Consider the following 22,689-nt stretch of genomic DNA (forward strand, 5'->3'; position numbering starts at 1 on the left):
CAGATTTGTTTCAATGACATATCTAATCAGACTGAAATTGATGTCGAAGACACGATCATTCACATCAATTGAAGCAGGCAGGAAGGGCGCGGAAGCTACCGTTTAACGAATGCAATGCAAGCAAGGTAGCTTGCTTACTCTCCATCTAGCGTGCGTTGGCGGCAAGGAAGGAGGCATTGGAAAGACTAGACCATACACATTAATTAGTACAAGAAAGAGGCATTCGGGAAGCGACTAGTCGCTTCTGGCGAAGCTTAACAAAGGCCGACTACTACATAGAGTACTACCAGTCATGAGCGATAGTGAAGCCGTCAGAGGCAGAAGCTGTCGCTTGACGGACGAAGCCGAGCCGATACGATAGGCGGGCGAAGTGAGCGAGACCAAGACGGGCCAGACGTGGAGTGGCGAAGGGGGCCTACTATACGTATACGTGATTACTAAGTGGTTCAAGACATCGAACGAAAAATCAAGTGAACTAATGAACAGTGTGATTGATCAGACAAGTACCAAGGAGCAAGAAAACGTATGCGCTTTAGCAAGGGATGAGCGCGAAATCCGTTGCTTGTTCTTTCGGTAGCCTTCTTTCATTTCCGAATTTGCTTGCGAGCAGTCCTTGCATTAGTATGAGTTCGTTGACCGCGTAAGGGCGATCCATCTTGATGACGAATTCCATGATAACGAGAAATAGAAATTAATCGTTCGATGTCTGCTCGTTCTCCCCTCTTCAATTCCCAATGAACAACATGATCTTGAGCTATCATTTGTTCAATTTGGTCGATCTGATACTTAGTTAACTCATTCATCTTGATGTTCCCACTGATACCTAATCGATAACGAAGCTGAATGGCTTTTTTCGGTCCAATTCCATCCATTTTTGTTGAGGCAATTCTTACTTGTTCATCGGGAAGTGATCTAGCTCCTGAGATATATGACATTCTTTATCCTTATCTTTTCCTGGTCTTCTCGGCTGGAATCTACAATCTACACCTCTCCAAACACAAACGCAATATCTTGAGTACCCGGAACCATGTTCAGTGCTGCAAAAGCGCAGCTGTAGCCCCCTAGAATCTTCGGCTCCTCGTTTTTATTCAATTATGAAATGACTCATTTTGATGGAGATTTGTAGCATCATTCAAGTAAATACAAATTGAGATCGTAGAAACATGAGCTTGTGATATAGCTACACCTAATTCCAGACCGGTTAATGCTAGAACTATAAATAAGGGACCAAGATCTCCTATGAAATAGAAAATATTATTCAGAAATAGCATAGTCCAAGCAAACCCACTTAAAATCTTTACTAAACTATGACCGGCCATCATATTAGCAAATAAACGTATTCCTAAGCTTAATGCACGAAAACAATAAGAGATTAGCTCAAGGAGTACTAAGAAAGGTGCTAACGGCAGTGGGACTCCCGCAGGTAATAAGAAGCTAAAAAATGAAGCCCATGTCTTTGAAATCCAACGATCGTAATGCCTATAAAAATGGAAAATGAAAGAGCCAAAGTAATGAGAAAATGACTTGTCACTGTGAAGCTAAAGGGTATCATACCCTGGGGATTACGAAATAACGAAAAAGTAAAAGTGACCGAGATGCGAGGGAAAAACTTTTGTTTCACATTTCCGGAAAGACCACCTATTTGTTCGTTTACCAGGTTCAGCACGAAATCATAAATAAGCTCGACCAAGGATTGCCATGCATTTGGCACTGACTTTCCACCTCCCTTTTTCGTAACAACAAAAAAAAGAAAAACGACCAAAACGACAGTGAGCAGCATATACAAGACTTCATTTGTAAATGATAAATAAAAGTTGCCCACATGTAGATCGGGAAGACGGGAACACTTACTACGAATTGGTTGATTCGTTGTAATAGCAGCAAATAGCATATTTCTATCCTTCATATCCGTAGAAAGAAATCTCATCTCCAGGTAACTCCATCTTTTTCAGCTCTGCTCGCTCACTTTTGAAAGGAAGACTTAGTTTTAGATCGGCGTTGGTTTTTCCAACGAAACATTCTTTCACGAACTTCCATGACAAAATGCTAGTTGCCTTGTAACACATACACTGGAGCGTTTGTCCCATCGACGAAGGCCACTATACGCGTTTTCTGAAGAGCAACATTCTCTTATAACCAAACATCGCAAAGACAGAAAGGAGTATCCTGAACGTAAGGCCAATGGCTAGCAGACTTCGCGGAACACTCACGATATTCAGCTAAAGCTGGATGCATATTATATCTTGCCTTGGTAGAGCGAAACTTTGAACCCAACACAAGCAACTCTCCCGTTTTAGCGATATTGATGGGTTCCAGCCTCATTCCACTAGCCCTAAAAGCATTCTAAATATATAAAAGAGGGGGAATGGATTCTACAAGAAAAGGCGGGCAAAGGTAGTTCAGGGGTCAATTCTTGGAGCATAGCTCATTTCTAAGTCCCCAACCCATCTCGTGCTCGTGCTGTACGCGATTGAATCTTGCGGCCGGATAGAGCAATGGAATCACCGAGTCGTATGAAAAGAGGGCTCTTCTTTTTAATCTTAACACAAAGGCTAGCTCCCCTGGGGGTTGTCATATTACAATCATTTGTATTACTTTCCTACCAATCCTGAACTAGCTATGACCCTTACAGCGAGCCTCGCTTTACCGTTTCAGATAGAAACATATGGCGCTCCTAAAGTCGATTGGATACTTTCTTTTTTATTGAATTAAGCTAAGCCGTGGACTTTATCACGTGAAGAACTCCTTCTTATGAGCTCATGGACTTGATCAATGCTAGTTCAAGTTCACGTCATATTAGGAAATTAGTTCATTAATTCGTTTATTTGCCAACGAAGAAGCCTTGCGCTACTCGGAAAGTACTGACTAGAGGGGGGGGCGTGTGGATCCACAGTCCTAGCCATTCTCACAACGGGATAATAAAGCGAACAAAGACCATGAGAAGAGATTACAACATCCAGAACGAAGCCTGTCAAGCCAACCTTCCCTCACTGCGAAAATGCAACATCCGGCGTACTCATTGGCTTTGACCTCAGATTCATTACTTGCTAGAGAAGTAGTTTACATAACTGTCACAGCTCCAATGCGATAATCTTGTTAATCAGCAAAGTCGCTAGCCTAAATAAGGAGTTTACAATCGCTTGACTATAAAGTAAAGAGCGGCTAATGGGAGATTGCTTGAGTAGGCTCAGTAAGGGATTACCCGCGGGCAGGGTGAAAGAGCTTTCATTAATAGTATGAACTGGTGGATCAGCAAGATAGCTAGAGCTCCTTAAAGGAAAGCAAAATCCAATTCTATATTATATCAAACTATAAAGCAAAGATGAGGAAGCTGCGCCTTTACTCGCTCGAATTAGAGGAAAAAGGGGATATGCAGCAGTAACAGCTTTTCTTTCAATAGTAAGCAGGAAATGCGAATAAGAGAAGGGTAGAAGAAGCGATCCGCGCATTTCCTTATTTCACAACGGATTTGACTCGTTAGAGAAATCATTTCTTAGGTATGCTACATTCTTTGAAGAAAGAGTAGGTTCTGCTATTTAAGACTTAGAGGAAGTGATTTCCGGGAACTAGCAGACCAAGCCAATCAACAAGGAAAGCCTGTCAAGCAAGGAAGCCACCAAGCAAACCTTTAATAAGCATCTCTAGCGCAGTCACTTCTCTATAGAAAGAAAAAACCTGCAGTCAAGACTAGTCACATTAGTGAAACAAGTGATTCGCTGACATTCAATTCAAATAGAAAGAGTAGTCACAGCTGCGACAAGTTGCTCTAAGAGGAAGGAGTTGACTTACTTTCAATTCCTAATACAGCAAGAGCGGATTTTTTTCATGTAGCATTTCTACCCCTATAGGATTTCCCATCTTAACCGAGAATGGGTGCCCACCTTGTACGTACCGAGAATGGGTGCAGCCCACCCCATCTAAAGTAGCCTGAAATTCGTTCCTCTACAATCCAGAGCAGTCCGAACATGTACCGCGATCTGGACGGACAAAGAATGCCGTACACTTGAGTGACCCCCTTTTCTGTGACCACCACCAAATTCAAAAGAAGAGGTGAGATCACCCTGCAAAAATCCTTTGTAGCTCTTAAAATATGGGCCAACCTCTCCATTAATATTGATACTCACTGCACCTCCTTCTACCACTTGTTTAATCCAACCTCTCCACTTCTCACTAAAGAAAACCCTTTTTAAGCAAAACCTCTTGTAGAAAATCCCAATTCACCCTGTCATATGCTTTTTCAAAGTCTAGTTTTAGTATGACCCCCTCTTGTTTAGTCCTCCTAAGCTCATGAAACACCTCATGGATAGTGACCACCCCATCTAAAATATTTCCGTTTTTCATAAATGCCGTCTGACTCTTACTCACCACCTTATCTGCAACTCTCTCAAGCCTATTTGTCAGTACTTTAGTCACAATTTTATAACAAACATAATATAAACATATTGGCCGATATTGCTTGATAGTTGCAGCATCTTTCGTTTTAGGAATCAGAGTAACCACCCCATAATTAAGTCTTCTAAGTTGCAACTCCTCAGCATGCGGGCTATCAAGCATTCTTTTGACCATCTCTTTAACCATCTCCCAAAAATGTTTCTAAAAGATTACTGGTAAGCCATCTGGGCCAGGAGCTGTATTGGTTTTCATCTCTTTAACTACTAACTCTAAAACCTCCATAGTGAAAGGCTTAGTCAACTCTTCATTGTCTAGTTCTGATAGCATGTGCTCTGTTGACCAAGGGGCTTCCACCAAGGGATATGTCCCCCCTGTCCTCTGAACCAAATAGTCTCTTATAGTAACTAGAAATGTGTTCTTGCAACTCTTTCTCATCTTGTATAACATTTCCTTCATGTTCCAAAGAAGCAATATTACATTTTATGTGTCTTCCATTGGCAGCACTATGGAAGAATGAAGTATTTGCATCTCCCTCAAGTAACCACTGACAAACTGACTGACAATGTGGACTGCATGAGCAATGTCAGGCCGGGTCACAGTGAGGTACACAAGGCTGCCTACAAGATGACGATAGCGAGTGGTATCCCTCAAGAGGAGTACCATCACTAGGGCGCAATTGGAGATGGAGCTCCATGGGTGTAGCGGCAGTGTGTGTATCAGTAAGACCTGAGCGTGAGATCAAATCCTGAGTATAGCGATGCTGAGAGAGATAGTAACCATCATTAGTTTTATCAACCTCAATTCCCAGAAAATAACGGAGAGAAAATCAATCTGACATCTTGAATTGCTCACTCAACTTTTTATTAACAAAAGCAATGTACTTCTGATCATCCCCAGTGATCAACATATCATCAACATAGAGAAGAAGCAAGGTACGACCGCGGTCAGATGTATGAGTGAAAAGTGCAGGGTCATGCTCACTAGAAGAGAAACCAGCAGCTTGAACCACAGAGCTGAACCGCTCAAACCAAGCACGAGGTGGTTGCTTTTTTCCCATAGAGGGCCTTTCGAAGGCGACAAACATGACCATCAGGAACTTCAATACCCAGAGGTGGCTGCATATAGAAAAAACTCATGTAGATCACCATGAAGGAAAGCATTTTTGACATCCATTTGAGAGATTTGCCAAGATCGAGCTGCAGCCACAGCAATCAGAGTACGAACAGAAATTGAAACAACGCAACCGTACTATCTATTTACGATAATTTGATTGCTGACAACACGACAACATCACGCTTCTCTTTCTTATTCTTATTTATATCACTGTCACTTTACCGGGCCGGAAAAGTGACACCGTCATGTCTCAGGGTCGTATGCCTGGAACAAGAAGGGTCGTCGTACAATTTCGGCGATTACAAAAAAGAAGGAGGCGAGCTCCCTATCCCTCTTTGTCTTTCCACTTCCCTCGTTCAGGAACAAACATTTCGCCAAATTCTTTTGAGTCCCGGCCCGGTTTTTCCCCACTAACCAATTACGTTACGACCACTGAACAAACTTGGTTGACGAACATGGTTTATGCGCCGCTAATCTAGCGGCTTGTCAAGCATTTGACAAACTCACACCATCCATTTCAAATGGGATTTGTCCCGTGGACACACGAGCAATCCAACCCGTCGGATTTCCTTTTCCTCTTCCCATTCGAACTTCTGCGGGTTTCCCCGTAATAGGAAGATCTGCGAGAACTCTTACCCATATCTTACAATTTCTTCGGAATTGTCCGCTCATAGCACGATGGAATTGTCCGATTGTAGCCCGACGCGCTGCTTCAATGGCTCGATATGAAAGACGACCAGCTCTACAACTTTTGGTGCCATATCTTCCAAAACCAAGTTGTGTACCATCCGGTTCGCGACCCCTACTACATCTGCATTTAAAATATTTACTATATTTCGTACGTTTCGGATATAGCACGTCCCTTCTTATTTTGACTATATGAGATCCGCACTTTGACACCTGAAATTCCATTATGAGTAGATACTTCCGCAGGAGCATAATCGATTTTCTAGTTAAATACATTACAAGATGTTTTTCCATACTTTCCGCATTCAGTTCTAGCTATTTCCGCACCCCCTAATCGACCAGAACAACAAATACGTATCCCCTCCACCCCTTTTGGCATTATTAATGGAATATCCTTCACTATTTTACTAAAAATGGAACGAAATGAGATTGGATTGTTCCTCAGTTGAAAAGAGATGTCTTGAGCAATCAGAGAAGCACTTTGATAAACAGATTTGATCTTTACCGACTCAATTAAGGTATTAGTGTTTGTTCTATTAGACAAAAAAGATCGCATTTTTTGCACTTCGTTCAAATAAGAGTTGTACCCGTACGGAATTATCCTCTTTCTCAGTATGATCTCTATCATCATCTCTATTCCCTTTATCAATTTTCCTATCCTACCTAGGTCTATGAATTTCTCTATCAATTCCATTACCTTATCCTTACCCATGAGGTTCCTACATTTGATCCTAAATTGAGCTAGGAGTTGTTTCCGGGCATACTCAAAAAAAGGGTTATTATACACCCCAACCCCATCCCTTGGAAAAAAGAAGGTAGCACCGAAGAAAGGAAAGAGCGATATGGTGGTTTTTGTTGTTCCCGCGAAGCGAAGATCATTCGCTTGGCGAATGAAGTGGATCAACCTCTTTTTGGCTCGGGCCAAACACTTTTTCTCGCTGGTAGAGCTTTCTAAAAAAAAGCGATGCGAGAGCGTATTCTCTTATCTAAGCTTCCTCCCTTCGCTCCCCCCATCGTAGATGGTTCAGCCACACCCGGTGCCACGAAATGATTGAGAACTAGGACGGGGTCGAAATGCATTTTATTCTTAGTATTAAAAAAGTATTGCATGACCGAATAATTCAAGGAGGGGCGCACAGCGGGGAGGGTCCTTTTTAGTAGATGACTCGTCGGGCCGTCAGAGCGGGACTTCTTTGGTAAAAATAACTTGATTCTATTCCTTTTTAGTAAGGAGGCGGCATTTCCCATAAGGAAAGGTATGTCATTTACAACCCCGGCATATTGAGGCCGCTTGAAGGCCCCGCTCACCCGAAGTGATTTATCAAAATTCTTCTTTCTCGATGGTGATCGGTCATGGTATCCATAACGTTGCATCTTTTTCGGCCAAATCCGGATTTCGTTTTGCTTCTCCCGGTCGATCGACTCGACTCTTTTCCCTGCCCCCGGCCTCTCACTTCGTTTCGTTCTTCCTCTGTACCCTCGCTTGAATGAAGACACCCGATCGGCCCGACTTTCCCAAATGTCGGCCACCAGCCCTTTTCCTGTAGTACGGGTCTTGATTTCTTGTCTTGTTTTCGTTTTAGTCGTGGTGATCGCCCTGGAAGAAAGAAATGAATGAATGTCCTTTTGGGAAAATGTAGAATAATACACCTACCGAGACGAAAGCGAAGGGCGAGTTTCGTAGGTGGACGTATCGAACTAAAATAAGATCTAAGATTGACATCTTGATACAATGATTTACCATAATAATAAATAGAGTCAATGGTGATAGAGCCGTGGGAAGAGCCGCTTCTTTTTTGCGGCGGGGGCTTCCATTCACCAGCGCAAACTACATACACGTGCTCTCTGAACCGTGCTAGATAGTCACCCATCACACGGCTCTCAAACCCAACCTGTGGTGGATCCCGGGGGACAAAGCAAAGTCAAAGCGCTTGATCCTTTGCCCCATACTTTGAGATCTTCCTCCCTGCCGATCAAGCAGCAACGCAGCTCGTGATAGGCTTAGCTTAAGCCGCTAACGTTCGGTTCGGATAAGTAAAGTCCCTTCGGTCGGTTCGCTCAGGTGGTCTTCCCTTATTTTCCCTAACGTTCAGAGTTGTTCTGGTTTGAGAAAGGAGCACCGCCAAGTCCACTAGGGGCGCCCTGAATGAATAAGAAATGGACAGCTGAGGTCAGGCTTGCATGAAAAAAGAAGATAATAAGTTAGATGTACACACCTGAGGTTGGTAAGAACTGAGGGACAATGCCCCCCCTCACTGGGCCCATCAGCGAAAGCAACTGCTACTTAATCATAGGTTTGCTTTCGTGCAAGGCCCCCGCTGCTGGAACAGGCGGTTGTCATTTTCAAGTAAACGCCCCGCCCCCTTTCTTTGCCCGCCGGCCGCCTAGCTCGTTATTCTTTGTGATCTGGATAGAGTCTCGCTTCGGGGCGGGGGAAGCATGGATTCGATAGATCTATCGCATCCATGCTGCAAGCAGCAAGCGTAGGCTAAAAAGGCAATAGTCTAACGTTGGGGTAGGGCACGCCAAAACAACCGGGGGCCCCGGAGGGGTCAGTACAAAAGTACTGTATTCTTTCCACTTACTTTCATTGGCTAGCTGCCTTTTGTAGCGCGCGTACTCTGATCCTCTTCTACGAATCTACAACTCTCTTTACTGAGCGAGACTTCATCTATATCCCTAAAAGTGGATTTGGATTCCCATTTATTCTTTGAATGACAGCTTCAACTAGGCTCCACCTTAGAGAGGGTTTTCGGTTTGAATCAAGATAGGGTCAGGGGCGCGTCGGAACGGTAGCTGCTTAGTCTCATCCGAGAGTCCAATCTCTTTTGTGCTTGCTTTTGTGTCTTTGAATAAAAAAGAAAGAAGGGGGTCGATTTAGGCTCGTTCCCTTCCACTGCATAGCTGCGCTATCAGGTACTACGAGCCCTCTGCCCCACGCATCTAACCAGCTCGCGTGGTTCACCGGTTCCACTGAAAACTCTCATTTGTTGAAGCGGAGCATAGTGTGGCTTCGAGCGAGAAAGGTCTCTTTTTTGGTTTATTCACTGATCTGAAATGAAACTTAGCACTTGTTTTTTTATTGATTCCTGGGGCTAGGCGTTTGCAGAATCAGTCTATCCGAACCGCAGACGCACTTTTCAGATCAGTGACGGCCTCTCCAGCAGAGCTGGGCGCCAGGGCCCTGGATGCGCTAGCGATCGGCACATTAGGGGAGTACTTGCCCGGGTTTCTCAGCCTGGTATCCTTATCCTCGCGTTCATGATATCTACATTCAACTGTGCCCCGGAGACACGGTCGAAGCACGCCTGCCCCGTGTGCGTCTTTCACGACATGCTCTGGTCCCGAGTTTCTTCCTGTGGTATTCTAGCGTTAGAAGAAGTCGTGTCCGTCCCGGACATCTGCAACGTCCTCTCACGCCTTTTTTGGGGGGACAAACAAAGATCAGGAAAAGACGGACCGAACCCATTCGGTGACTTTCGCGGTCGCCCTCACTGAACCGACTTGGATCTGAACTACGATTCAGATCAAGTCTTACCGAAATTGGATTTCCTTTTCGTGCCATATGTCGCTTAGACTTTACTTTTTCCCCTTTCTGCCCTTTCCTCTATTTGTTCGATAGGGTCTTCGTTTTATTCGAATTCTAAACCCATTGTCGTCCACAGTTTCCTTGTCGACGCGAAGGGGCCAACAGCCCCCAAACCAAAGTCTGAGATCAGAACTCATACCGTGGTTGTGGCTTGAAGGCCGCATGCAAGTTCTGAAATATTTAGAGAGTATGTGTTAGTACGAGATCGCGCTATCAACTTATTTCATCTTTCTCGATGATTAGGACAAAATTGTATCCCTTAGGAACCGTACATGCACCTTTGTTTGGATGCCGATCTAATATTGTTACAATACGAAATACTTGAAGGCCACACGCAATTGACTCACCTACATTTTATGCTCCCACCCTTTTGTAGAAAAAGTCTCTGCCTCTGGGGAAGTGCTCACATCAACTCCAATTTGGATGGAGCTTCTCGATGGGTTAGAGCGTTTGCGAACCAAAAAGGGGAAAAACCCATCCTCCAAAGTAGTGAAGTGAGCCAGTACAATAAGACAATAGGTCTCATGGGCCAAGCCTGCTATCAGGCAGTGAGTGGGAATCAATCCTGAAAGAGAGAAGGTCTAGTGCTCTCAGAAAATATTTGATTCGCCGAAAAATTGGCTTTATCAGACCAATCCATGTTCAGAAGCCTTCCATCAAAAGTCAGTGGTCTAGGCCGCTTTCCTTGACTTTGAGTTGGATCTCATTCTTCTTCCCGGCACAAAAAGAGGGTAGACTTCATCCGAGACACATGGGTTCTTTTGCTTCCTTCAAAGAACTCGTCTTTGAGCCTCTAAAAAGAAGGGCATAGTATCCCAGCCACCTAGACCACCTAAAAGGAAGGAATTGGTCTTTAGCTTTGAGTGATCCAATCATTGGTGAATGGGTTCAGTAAGGTAGAAGGAAAGGGCCCCTCCCGACCTGGGAAATTCACAGCAGGAAAGACTGGCGCCGATCAGCGAAAGCGAACCCTTCAGTACATCGCGTTCAGCCCTCCCTCAAAATCCCATTTGTTTTATTGAGGAATCACTCTTGATCCTCTAAAGGCTCTTCTCCGTCTATAACTCAAAGTCCATCTGTCTCTCGTGGAAGCGCTTTAGAGTGCCTAGAAGATCCAGCAAACGGGGGTGCCAATGCTGTCCCAAGACCAGATCACGGTAGGTAGCTGCTTTAAAGAGGTTGGGAGACAGACTGGTGAACAATCTTCTTATTGTTTTCTCCGACCTAGAGCACTCTTTTTTTCAATCGTACGAAGAAACTCCGTGAAAAACCCAGCTATCACTCCTATGAGACGGCTAACTCCCAACTCCCGATACATTCTTTAGAGTCGACCAAAGGACTCGTTGGTTTGGACATAGTTTCTTTGTTCCTGTGTTTCTGTTTTGCTCTCCCCCTTTTTTCACTTAGTTTAGTTGGAATGGAAAGAGAACTTCCTTCAGTTTTTCTTTTTTTTTTGTTGCCTGGTTCGGTCTCTCCGAGTGGAATAAGTGGGTCCTTCTTCTTTTTCCTGACTGATGAAGGTCGAAACTGAAGATCGAATCAAGCGGAGTCTGGATTCCTATGTTCGTACCAACTCAAATGATTGATGAATTGGATCTTGAGTATGCTCACTTCGCTACTTAGCAAGGGTGAAAGAATGACAAAGAGACTGACATCACAGAGGATGGGAAGGACCCAATCGCCTACCTCTTTCTTGGTCCACCCCCCCTGGTGGGTACTTTATAGCTCACAACACGAGATAGGCAGATATGTGACATAGAAAAATTGCTTTCATTGACAACAAGACTCTCTTCCTGATTGGGATTGGTCTGTGCAGGATCTCCTTCCCTATGAGACTCTTGCTTCCCTTTGAAAGAGGCAGACCCCTACTTCAATTGTCATCTGACGCCTCTATCCCAGCTGTGGACTCAGACCTCTCACAACCAAAAAAAAGAAAATCAAAATCAAACGAATCCGAATATAACCAATCTATCGCCTTTGATGACTCGTTGACAGCCTCCTCAACCCAAGCTTCCATCTCCTGCTCCAGACATCGGCGCTTGCCCGCGCCAGTCCATGAAAGGTGGATGAAGGTGAGTTTGACTACGAACTCGAGGATGCTGGGAACGATCTCTTTTCAGGGAATCACTCCCGTCGAGAGGCCCTCTTCCTCCCTTTTTCTGAATCTGGTAGAGAGGCAAAAGAGAAGTCCAGAGAGACCTCGACTCTTTCAGGGAAAGGAGGGAGATCGAATGCGAGATGGAGTCCCTGCCGAATGGAATGGACATCCTTGGGGACAGCTGTGTAAGACTTAATTTACCAAAAAATGGGACGGAAAAACTACTAAAAAGATCACAAGAAACCCAGCTCAAAGTGAATGGAGAGAGAACCCCTGCGCCTTGGAAGGATCTGAAGCTGTTCGGACACTCATAGACAAGTGAACTCCAATCCAGGATCCCTCGAAAAGTGAAGTGAACTAGCCAGGTAGAATAGTCAAGTTAGGAAAAGAGTCTTTCATGTCAAGGTGAACATAGACAGACAAGGTTAGTTTGTTTTCCTTAATTCTCAGAGAAAAGACTCGTTGCTGGAACCGAGAGCACTGGCGATTGCTTTCTTTCTGACCTTCAGCCGAGAAATTCCATACCTTCCACCGACTTCTTTTGTGTGTGGCCAGAACGTGATGCTTTCCAATGCCGAGTACTTTTCTTAACTATGTATGAAGCCCGTAAAACCGAAATCGATCCAAATCCACGACCTTGACGATCGAGGAAAAAGGGTATGTATTATTATGGTGTGAGCCTTCTTTCTTTTTGGCCTTAGATTATCATAAGCGAGGAATGGTGCGAGCTAGCCTTCAGACTATACTTTATTGTAGGGAAAGGGAAAAAATGGAGAATATCGTTAAGAACCCTAGAAAGAATTTCACTTGGAGCAACAGGGGTCAGGTCACACTATATCAATATCATAATTCTCTTTTTTTAATTGATACTGATTAGCCGTAAATCAATTTGATTTTGTCATGCCATTAAGGAAACACTATTTGGGATACAATACCCATTTTAGAACCGTTCACTACTAACAAATAGAATTTATAAAAATAACAAATAATAACAAATAATATAGTTAATGGTTCCAATTTTTCCTAAATTTTCTGTGACTGGAAATCCTTTCTCTTTTCAATAGAAAGAGAAGGTATTTAAGCAATGTGTGTTTTGAGATACAATCAATCGAAGAGAATAAAACTGGGTCCAATAAAAAACAGGAATGAATTTATTAAAAGGGATTGGAAAGGGATAAGTACAAAGGGATTCAACGATCTAAAAAAATCAAAAAGGGTTTAATAATCCCCTCCTACGAATAAAAATTAGTAAAATAATGTGGATGAATAAGATTTTGCTCTATTTTGGATCGGATTTGGCGGCATGGCCAAGCGGTAAGGCAGGGGACTGCAAATCCTTTATCCCCAGTTCAAATCTGGGTGTCGCCTGACCAAAAAAATACTTAGGATTTCTTATTGTACTGATTGAACTCGACAAATTCTTGCCCTGCATAAGCAAAGGAAAAGAACTAGGCCTGTCGATACTGGATTTTACCATAGTTCTAGTTCTAAAAAAGACTGTCAATTTCTTCTTAAAAATAGGGCTCTGGCAGGGTTCTGGGTAGTGGCCCAAACCGATACCAATAGGGATGAGGGATATATACTTATGAATTTCATAATTGATTCTATTCCGCAATTCATAACTACGAAAGTAAGAGGTCGGAAATCTTTTTATCCAAAGGTCCCTAAAGGACATTCCTTTTTTGCTCCTAGGATTGAAGAAGAGATTATACGAAAGACTATCAAGACTTCCTAATTATCTGACACTACCTACACTAAAGTAAGGTCTACTGACTCTGTCTGGAATTAGATTGGATAGGCTGATGGGAAATTTAGGAGTTGTGGAAAGAAGAGACTTTCTTTCCATACTTACGAGAGACTCCGAGTACTCAAACATTCAATCAGGATGGTCGGTTAGCTCTTATCTTTTAGAATAACTTAGTAAAAAAAAGTAAAAGTAATAAAGAAAATGAATCTCCTAACTCGGTAGCCCATGAGGTTCCAATGGTTAGTTTTGGATTTTTTCAGGCAAGAAAGCAAAGAAGAAGGGAGGATTCTCTATTACCAACTTCCCCCATTGTCCTGTCCTCATTGGTCATTCATCTTTCCCGATCTAGTGCCATCGTTCTTCAAGGTGCCGGAGGGTTTGAAGCATACCTACTACCCCTCCCCTGAGCTTAGTTCAGAGTTGCCTCAGCGCGCTCGAGTAATAACTGGGAAAATCAAGGCTGGACAGGTCTTCAAGCCAACTTCAGGAAGAAATGCAAGTGAAAGAGAATGCTCTCGAGGGCGCAGGAGTCTTTTCTTTCTTATTTGAAATCCAAATCGAAATGCCTCAACTTGATAAATTAACTTATTTCTCACAATTCTTCTGGTTATGTCTTCTCCTCTTTGTTGGAAGATGAGTACACATCGGGTAATCCGCCCACGAGAGCCCAATCACAAGAGGCTCATACAGAAAGCAATCAGCCCATAGCCCAATATCGAGACCACAGCCTATTCTTCAAACCACAAAGGATCCGTCTTTCATCGTCCAATCTTCTCGATCGAACATATTGACATAAATACTCCTTTCCATGGCCATTCACGGCCCGCGAAGATCAACCACTCGTGCCCGAGATCACTATCCAATCAAAAACCAGACTTCCAAGATCCATCTCACTCAGACCCTTTTGAATGTAGTGGATAACAACGGAGTGGGGCTATCGAATTGATATGTATTCGAATCTTAGGAGCTGGTAATCACTGATATGCTCATATTGGTGACGTTATTGTTGCTGTAATCAAAGAAGCAGTGCCCAAAATGCCTCTAGAAAGATCAGACAGAAGTAAGACGAGCTGTAATTGTACGTACATGTAAAGAACTCAAACGTGACAACGGTATGATAATACGATATGATGACGGTTGTCATTGATCAAGAAGGAAATCCAAAAGGAACTCGAGTTTTTGGTGCGATCGCTCGGGAATTGAGACTTATGAATTTCACTAAAAGAGTCTCATGAGCTCCTGAGGTATTAAAAATACTAGTAGTAGAGACTATGATATAGTAGGGTATCAGAATATAGATCAATTAGTAGATTGTGTCTGACGCATATACATGAAAAAAAAGAATAATTAGATAATAATAAGAATAAGAATTCGAATCTTAATAAAAGGAAGGGTTCGAATAGCATCTACTAATATTACCGAAAACTTTGTGAAAATACTTCTACGAGAAGGTTTTATTGAAAACGTTCGAAAACCATAGGGAAAGTAACAAATCTTTCTTGGCACGTGCCCCTGCTCCTGGTCTTCGAACTAGTCATTAATGGTCGGCAACATAGGTACCCTTTTTGGGTATGCGTTGCGAACACTTTCATTTTTAGCGTCTCATCTTCTCTGGAGAAGCTCAAATCGAACGGATAGAGCAGATGGTCCAACTACAGAACTTCTTCTTTTTCATTACTTCCATGGTCGTGCCCCGTGGCACGGCAGCACCCGTACTATTGAAATGGTTCGTCAGTAGAGATGTTCCCACTGGTGCCTCTTCTTCCAATGGTACTATAATTCCTATTCCTATCCCTTTATTCCCTTTTTTGGTCTATCTACATTTAAGGAAATTCATACGCTCCATGGACAGAGCAAAAAGTGGAGTGTTGGTCAAAGCAAGCCGCCCTATTCTATTACCAGACAAAATGGAGAGAAGCTCATCCGCTAGAAATGCTTTATTTCGTTTCGTTCCCGTTCTTCATTTCCTTATTATCGAATCCATGGGGGACTTGTCATATTTAGAATCTTTCTGCGGTCTGCTCTATTTACAATTCTTTCGTACTCTCTTCTCTTTACCATGCGATAGGTCAGCGAAGCGTGAGCGGGCGCTCCGAAGTAAAGGCCAAACACTTCGGCCTAAGGGGAATGAGCAACAAAATGACAAGATGAGGTGCCCCGGGCACCCCCATATAGAAAGAAGGGTCGAAGGTTTTGGGCCTGTAGCTTTCCCCGCCCCCCCCCTCGTCGAGTGGTGCTTGTTTGCGGGGTGTGCCACCAGAAAGCGGGCTTGAAGCTCTCGCCTTACCAACGAGCCGACTGCTGATGGCTGTTGGTCACGACTACTACAAAAAAGTGAAGATGAATCTTTCTATTTCACATGGAGGAGTGTGCATCTTTATGTTGGGTGTTCTTCTGTCGTGCGACCCGATGGCTTATGTGCGACCTGTGGCCCACGCCTCCTATTCTATTTGTTCAGGGCGGGCGGCGTGAACTCTGATTCGATCCGGGTATTCAATCCCGCCGCTGAGATGCTCAGTTGACTCCTTAACCTTGATAGGAAGATGGCTTATTCCAAAATTCGTGCATAAGGGTAAGGAACTTTGGATGAATTAATGCGAATGGGTGTAAGCCTCGCTGCTCGGAAACACCCAGTGCTAACCACACTGAGAGACACGAAAGCGCAGGTAATGCGAGTTGGCGAAGTGGCGTTAAGCATCCCTAGCGGTACGCAAAGAGAGGTCGTGATGATATCATCTACGTCCGTACCGCTCCTCGTGGAGTAGATCCCGCATCCAACCAACCCTTTTTTGACCAGGGAACGGGAGAATTCCCACTACCGCTGGCAGGCCAGCCGGGCCGTGAGCGCGGTGGGAACGGGCTTCCCAAAAAGCGAGCCCCGGCCCGGGTCAGCATAGAATGGGGGGGACGGCCCTAATGTTGTGTTGGCCGGGTTGCGGGCGGATAAAAGCGGACGTGGGGACTCGGGTCGGGGCACAGCGTAACTAAGAGAGCCATTCCATTTAGGGCGAGACAGAATGGGCGGGCACAAGTGGTCTGGTGTCCGAGCCGATTGGTCAGACGACGACTACTGCACATATTAGATTCTATTAGCCACCTATCCCGGAATGGACTGGGATGGAATAGAAAGAACGCGAAGCAGCAAGCAAGGGATGAGCGCTTTGTTGCTAAAGCGCATACGTTTTCTTGCTGGGTCGGTTTGTTTTTGGGGGGTGGGGCAATAAGCTTGCTTCTTCACAAGCTTATCCCCGCCCCCTTTCCTGTCCGTCCCGACCGGCAGCAGTTGGGTCTCCCCATCTCTCCTCAACTTCCCCGGTCTTCGACCCGAGCTGTATGAGGCAGAAACTCGTCCCACGTACGGTTCGGAGGCCGAGCCCCACCCCTGCAATAATGGTGCGGCTTAGGTCAACTAATACGAATAAGATACAGTTCACTCAACGATTGCCCTTGGGTCCCGAACTCCATATGGGGAAGGAATGTTGTTGTTTGCGAGGTCTCGATCATTTACATGGACCCACTTCTCATTCCATTTGTGGGAATTTGATGATTTATAAACCGTCCCCAACGAGCGAAAGGTTCATGTTTGAACATGATGAATCACTTCGTGCCGACCTGTTGCCCATAAACTTTCCTGCCTCATATGAGAATGGAAAACTAGAAGATTTTCTGCATCGGTGGATGAAGAATCACGAACATAAGAATTTCTGGTTTAGCATGTTCCCAGAAAGAAGATACTTTTTTTCCATTCGAGAAACGAGGAGCACGACTGAAGTGGCTATACATACAAATCCATTTACATATCTATATGCTCCAATTGGAACTGGAAGTTCCAGAACTGGCGGCTGGTATACCACCATAATGAAATTGCCTTTTATTTTTAGTATTCGGATAGGATTTCTGTTGGCTTCATCGGGAGGCTCGCGTAGTTTGTTACGTCAACTCCAAAAGGATAAGTTGCATTGGAATCGAGAAAGTTTCGTTCATAATTGCATAAAAGGAGTAAAAATAGTGGCTGCGGCGCGTCGAGGGTCAACCTTTGATATCGAATAACCTTTCGAGCCTTCCCCAATGGATCTCTATCCTCCTTTGAAACCAATAGAAGTTCACTGACCATCCCTGTCAAACATAACCCAAGGTAGGATCGAGAGGAGAAGAATAGGACTCTTGCTAGTATCATAACCTCTCGATGGGAGAATGAAACCATTAGATTAGTGGAAAGAAGAAAGAATGGGAAGAAACCAGCCAACTTACCAAGAGGAAGAAATGATGACCACTTTTTGTATTATCTCGAAAGTTTTCATTGGATCTAGAAGTAATCACAACGTCACTTTTCGCCGGAGATTTCATGGTAGTTTTTGGAAACTTCAATTGATTAATGAGGTCAGGAGACTCTATAATTCGAATGATATGTGGAGAGAGCGGGGCGTCTTACCCGAAGAAATCGATACCATGGTGTCGCATATACACGAAGGTTATTCTTCATTTCATCCCAAATTGGTATACAAAACCTATAAATATGGTAGGGGTGGTATGACTTTGCAGGAACATTTCACTCTGGAAAGGCAAGATGAGCTTGGCTATTGTTGTGCTAGGCGCCCACTCATCAATGCTGGTGATTGGCCTTGTATGGCTGCGCCATCTCTTCCAATAGATGTACTACTTTTTAAAGCGTTAGCTAATATCTTAATGCGGGAGTTTCTAGTGATAAGAAACAATCTTCCGTCTAGATTATTTTATTATAATGAAATGTTGGATTACCACCAAAGGTTCTGGGATGGTCAAAGTGGTGTAGAGAAAATAGTCTGTGTGGATTTGAGTCATAGTATCCGGTATGTTTCTACGGAACGTCTATGGAACACCTTAAAGTGTCTACACAATCTGGGTGTGATTTCCCACATCTTAAAGGAATTTCTATCTCTCCCGATATATAATGCTGCCACTAACCTCCAAATTCCTCATTCGAATTGTATACCATTGATAGGTGAATTGAGCGATGTGCTCCTACATCTCTTTTTTCAACATCAATTCGATAGGGAGGTCCTGAGCCGGTATGAAGGTGTTCTTTATACAAGATGGGACACCAATGTCCTTCTAGCTTCAACACGCTATGATTCATATCATCTTGACCGTCCTCAAATTCTGGACATCTTAAGGCACGTAAATCTAAGTGGATTTATTTCCGTGATCGAACGTGGTGGTGGGGGCATGCACGTGAACCCTGAGAAATCTCAGATATTCCTCAGTGCAGATGGTGATGTTAGTATCCCTCAACTAAGCGAAGGTGAGACTGACTATGATAGTGAATGATTCCGGGGAATTGGATAGAGTAACCTATTCATAATAATGATGAGTATCCCCGGGGGCATGTCCTACTTTGTGAAGTAAGGTTCCAAGAAAGGGAGAGAAGAGATAGATGGATCTGAACCTGGAATCAAAGGGATCTGCGAAAGGGATTTTGAAGAATCTTACGTCCTTGAGAAAAGTAAAAAGATAGGAAAGGGAAGTAATGTCAAACCTGAAAAAGAATATGGCACGAGAGATTGAATATAGGGAGGAATGAATCGGGCATCAAGTAAACTAAGGCATCAAGGAAAGTAAGACTTGAGGATGGAAGGGAGGAAGGAACCAATAAGCCACCGTCAGTGTACCAGTCATTGGGACAGGTGCCGTGTGTTCGGTCTACCTGCCTTTAGTACGACCCGGATGAAAAGATGCTGACTTTTCTTAAAGGTTAGGCCAAATGATTCTAAGCTTGAGGACCCATTCTATCCGGGCCTAAATGCTGGAGTTTCAGAATTCACTCTACTTCTTACTGACTTTCGCCGAATATATCCTATGTGCTTAACACATTGACGTCGGCGGCTAAGCTTTCTTTCTAATGGTAAGCCGGGGATCTAATAGTCCACTTCACCCTATCAAACTTGACCTCGATATAGGTTGCTTTTTGATGACTAGTTAATAGAATAGACGGTATCTATTATTTTCTACCTCCTCTACCTAGATCTCCTTTTCCTAAGGAGGGAGAGAAGACGGTTCTCCGGGACGGAAGACATCTCTCACTCGTACATATATGGATGGGTTTTCTACCTCAGAAAGGGATGAAACTGAGCAGCAGAGATTGCTAAAATAGCAAAGGGGATCCAGATTATTTCAGAACTCCAACTGAATGATGCTATACTCGAATCTGATTCTGCTGCAGCTTGACAAGGACCTGTGAAAATGCTGATATCTCGAATCCCTATCTTATTAAAATGGGGTAGCTTTACTGAAGTACTGCAAGAAAAGTATGGAAAAAAGCATAGTCAGTACTTCTTAATGCGGTACGTAAGCTGGTTATCCTGACTAACAATCATGCCTTGCTTGGATTTAGGGATTAGGAATTCTTATTGGGAAAGAGATTGGATTGGCATTCAAGTAGGAGTAGATCCTATTGGTCCAAAGTAGGCATTCTTGTATCAATTAAAGTAGCTATCTTCATGAAATAAGCGCTAAGATTCTAGTTCAAAGATAGGAGCATTAAGCTCTAAATCCAGTCAGTCCAGCTGGAAGTTTCATTAACTACTTAGGGAACTAGGGACCAGACCAGAGTTATGATTGGTGTATTCCATTCCTACCGTAATTGAGACTTGCCCTCGCTCGCGGGTGATTCCTTATAGCTTGATCCATGTGATGGCTGTTCTCTGCAATGAACCACAACATGTCCATGGACTTCACAGAGAATTGAGTGAATGCACTAAAAACCAAGAAATGACATAGCGAGAACTGAGCAGCTCGAAAAGCTCGGACTTCGTATACAGAAAGTAGAACTAAAAGCAGATGAGTAGAGATTGAATCGAGCATAGAAATAAGAGAGTTTTGCTTAGCACTGTTCGGTTCGTCTTTCTTTACAAGTCAATCTATGCATAATTCTATTTCTTGCAGCGCTGAATCCGCTTTTGAAATACAGATCAGGGGGCGGTATTCTTATTCCTTGGCTCGCCACTTATGAAACAAAACTAGATATTTCTTATTATTTTCTTAGGAGCTGAGCTCCGCATGCGGTTCGATTAAGATGCGACAAAACCTTATCCATTAGTCTTGGCGATGCCAGGGATGGAGGGAGTCATCAGTCGCACAAGCTTATTGCTAAAGCCAAGCAGGACATAATAGCTTCTAAGTAATGCCATTGTACCCGCTTTCATCATGCCCAACTCAAAAACCATTTATCCCATACTTCTTCTTTTCTTGTTCCTTCGTATGAATAACAGGAATCCCGGTTCGGATGGTTGACCAACATTATGATTGTGTATGAACTAGGGCTTTGGCTCAACACCTGCTGTCTTTCTTGCCCATCCTTTTGTGGTATCGAAGCTGTTCATTGAGATCCATAGGTTCACGTTACAACCCACCAATAGTCGATTCCAGAGCGGAAGGCGAAAAAGATAGGACGGGGACCCTTCGGAAGAAGGTATATGCCCGTAGTATCTAGAAAATATTCATGGTTGCAAGAGCGAGGTTAGTCATCCTCACCATCACCATCAAATACCGGTACTCGCTTTTTCTACAAGCTTGATTTACGAACTCGACCTTTCGCAGGAAGGAAGTTCCGTATACCATCAACGGAGTCAAACCGCTAGAGGGTCACATATATCTAAATACTAGTTCTGATCATACCAGTACTTACTTCCGTGGAGATACGAGAAAGGGGGAGAAGATGCGATTATGTATCATAAATACTAAGGCCAGACAGACTAAAAGGGGCTTTTGGATACGAAGAAGGTTTTCACATCTTGCTTTGGGTGGTATGCTTCCTCACTGTTGCTATTCTGCCCTTTCCCGGTAGTCAACCACCAACGAACGCAAGGAGATCTGGACCTGCATGTAATGTTTTTTTTGCCAATACTCTAAAGCAGCTTCCTTACATCAACATGGGATTGCAAAAGGGAGGGAATTGAAAAAGGCGACTCCTCCTTAGTAGGAATAGTAGCTGAGGCTGCTTCAACTCATAACGAAGCTATTCCAGCACATAAGTCCGGGATGATCTGAGGTCGCTGGTCTCACATGGAAGAGATACGAGCCTCCGCTGGATAAACACCAGAACTGGTATCGGCTTCTTTTGTTCGTAACGAACAAGCAACGGATTGGGGATTGCCAATAGAAAAAGATACAACCAACCAGCAGCTTTTGGAAACCAGGATCACCCCCATTGTAAAGAGAACACGGCACCCCTTTCCGTAGGGGCTCGCAAAGGTATTATACTGGATGTGCGCAGAGAGCTAATGAAACTCCATTCCTTTTTCTCTATACTCAAGGATCTGCTATAGCTTGCTTTTCCAAGAGTATTGTATTGACCTGATTCCCCAGGAAAGAGTTGATGGCATCTCAACGCAAGAAGGTAGAGAAGAATCCCTAGCGAAGATGTGCCGAGAGCGAGAAAGCCTGTCTTCCCCGAGATTATTTATTCCTCTTATTTCTTATATGAATAACTGAAATCAATCCTCACTTGTATTAACTTCATGAGTGAAGAGATAGAGAAACCCTCAATACCGGCACTGCTCCTATCAAAATCAAATAATTGGATTTGTTTCCCCACTTCCTCCACGGGATTCGTACATCGGATGAGGATTCCTACAACGGTACAACGGATCAATCCTTTCAAATCAATGAAACCATTAGGTACGCCCCGGGATCTACTCTATTTTTAGATTTGCTAATGCCGAGATCCGATGCGAAAGCAAAGCGAAGGTTGTTATTCAATAGTTGTTGCCGGTAAAGGAACAGCGGAACGGGTATCTTTAGCAAAGCAATTTGGATTGGTTGAATCGTATTGAGTTCCGGTCTCTTATAGGGTCTTTCTTTGTCCTACTTATAGTATCTTTCCTCCAGCCTATCGAAACTCGTGTTTTTATTAACCAACAACACATGCACTTTGTTAGAACTAAAGAAAAGGTTATTCAATCCACTAGTGCAACTGAAGTGAAGGAATTACCTATTCTGAACCTCCACAAGAAAGAGCTCATAACCACTGCTTGTGAACAGTTCTCCTCAACTGAAGGCGCACTACTTTTACTATCAGTCTAGTCT

General features: G+C 43.7%; 1 protein-coding gene, 1 non-coding gene and 2 pseudogenes across 2 annotated transcripts; 3 read left to right on the forward strand and 1 right to left on the reverse strand.

Moving 5' to 3' along the window:
• Positions 1 to 5,303: 5,303 nt before the first annotated feature.
• LOC123162166 (ribosomal protein S3, mitochondrial-like) lies at positions 5,304 to 9,828 on the reverse strand (annotated as a pseudogene).
• A 3,348-nt stretch (positions 9,829 to 13,176) lies between these two features.
• TRNAC-GCA (transfer RNA cysteine (anticodon GCA)) lies at positions 13,177 to 13,247 on the forward strand. Its single transcript has one exon. It is a non-coding gene; the product is annotated as a tRNA-Cys (tRNA).
• Positions 13,248 to 14,523: 1,276 nt separating this feature from the next.
• On the forward strand, positions 14,524 to 16,281 carry LOC123159341 (cytochrome c biogenesis CcmF C-terminal-like mitochondrial protein; annotated as a pseudogene).
• Positions 16,282 to 17,001: 720 nt separating this feature from the next.
• Positions 17,002 to 17,867, forward strand: LOC123159342 (cytochrome c biogenesis CcmF C-terminal-like mitochondrial protein). Its single transcript, XM_044577167.1, has one exon. It carries the CDS (start codon positions 17,017 to 17,019, stop codon positions 17,674 to 17,676), a length of 660 nt encoding a protein of 219 aa, XP_044433102.1. The 5' UTR covers positions 17,002 to 17,016; the 3' UTR covers positions 17,677 to 17,867.
• Positions 17,868 to 22,689: the final 4,822 nt, after the last annotated feature.

This window comes from Triticum aestivum, chromosome 7B (assembly GCF_018294505.1).
Source record: "Triticum aestivum cultivar Chinese Spring chromosome 7B, IWGSC CS RefSeq v2.1, whole genome shotgun sequence".
NCBI classification, from domain to species: domain Eukaryota; kingdom Viridiplantae; phylum Streptophyta; class Magnoliopsida; order Poales; family Poaceae; genus Triticum; species Triticum aestivum.

Excerpts from the sequence above, each read along its gene's own strand:
- LOC123159342 (XM_044577167.1), top strand. The coding sequence starts at position 17,017 with ATGGTGCGGCTTAGGTCAACTAATACGAATAAGATACAGTTCACTCAA.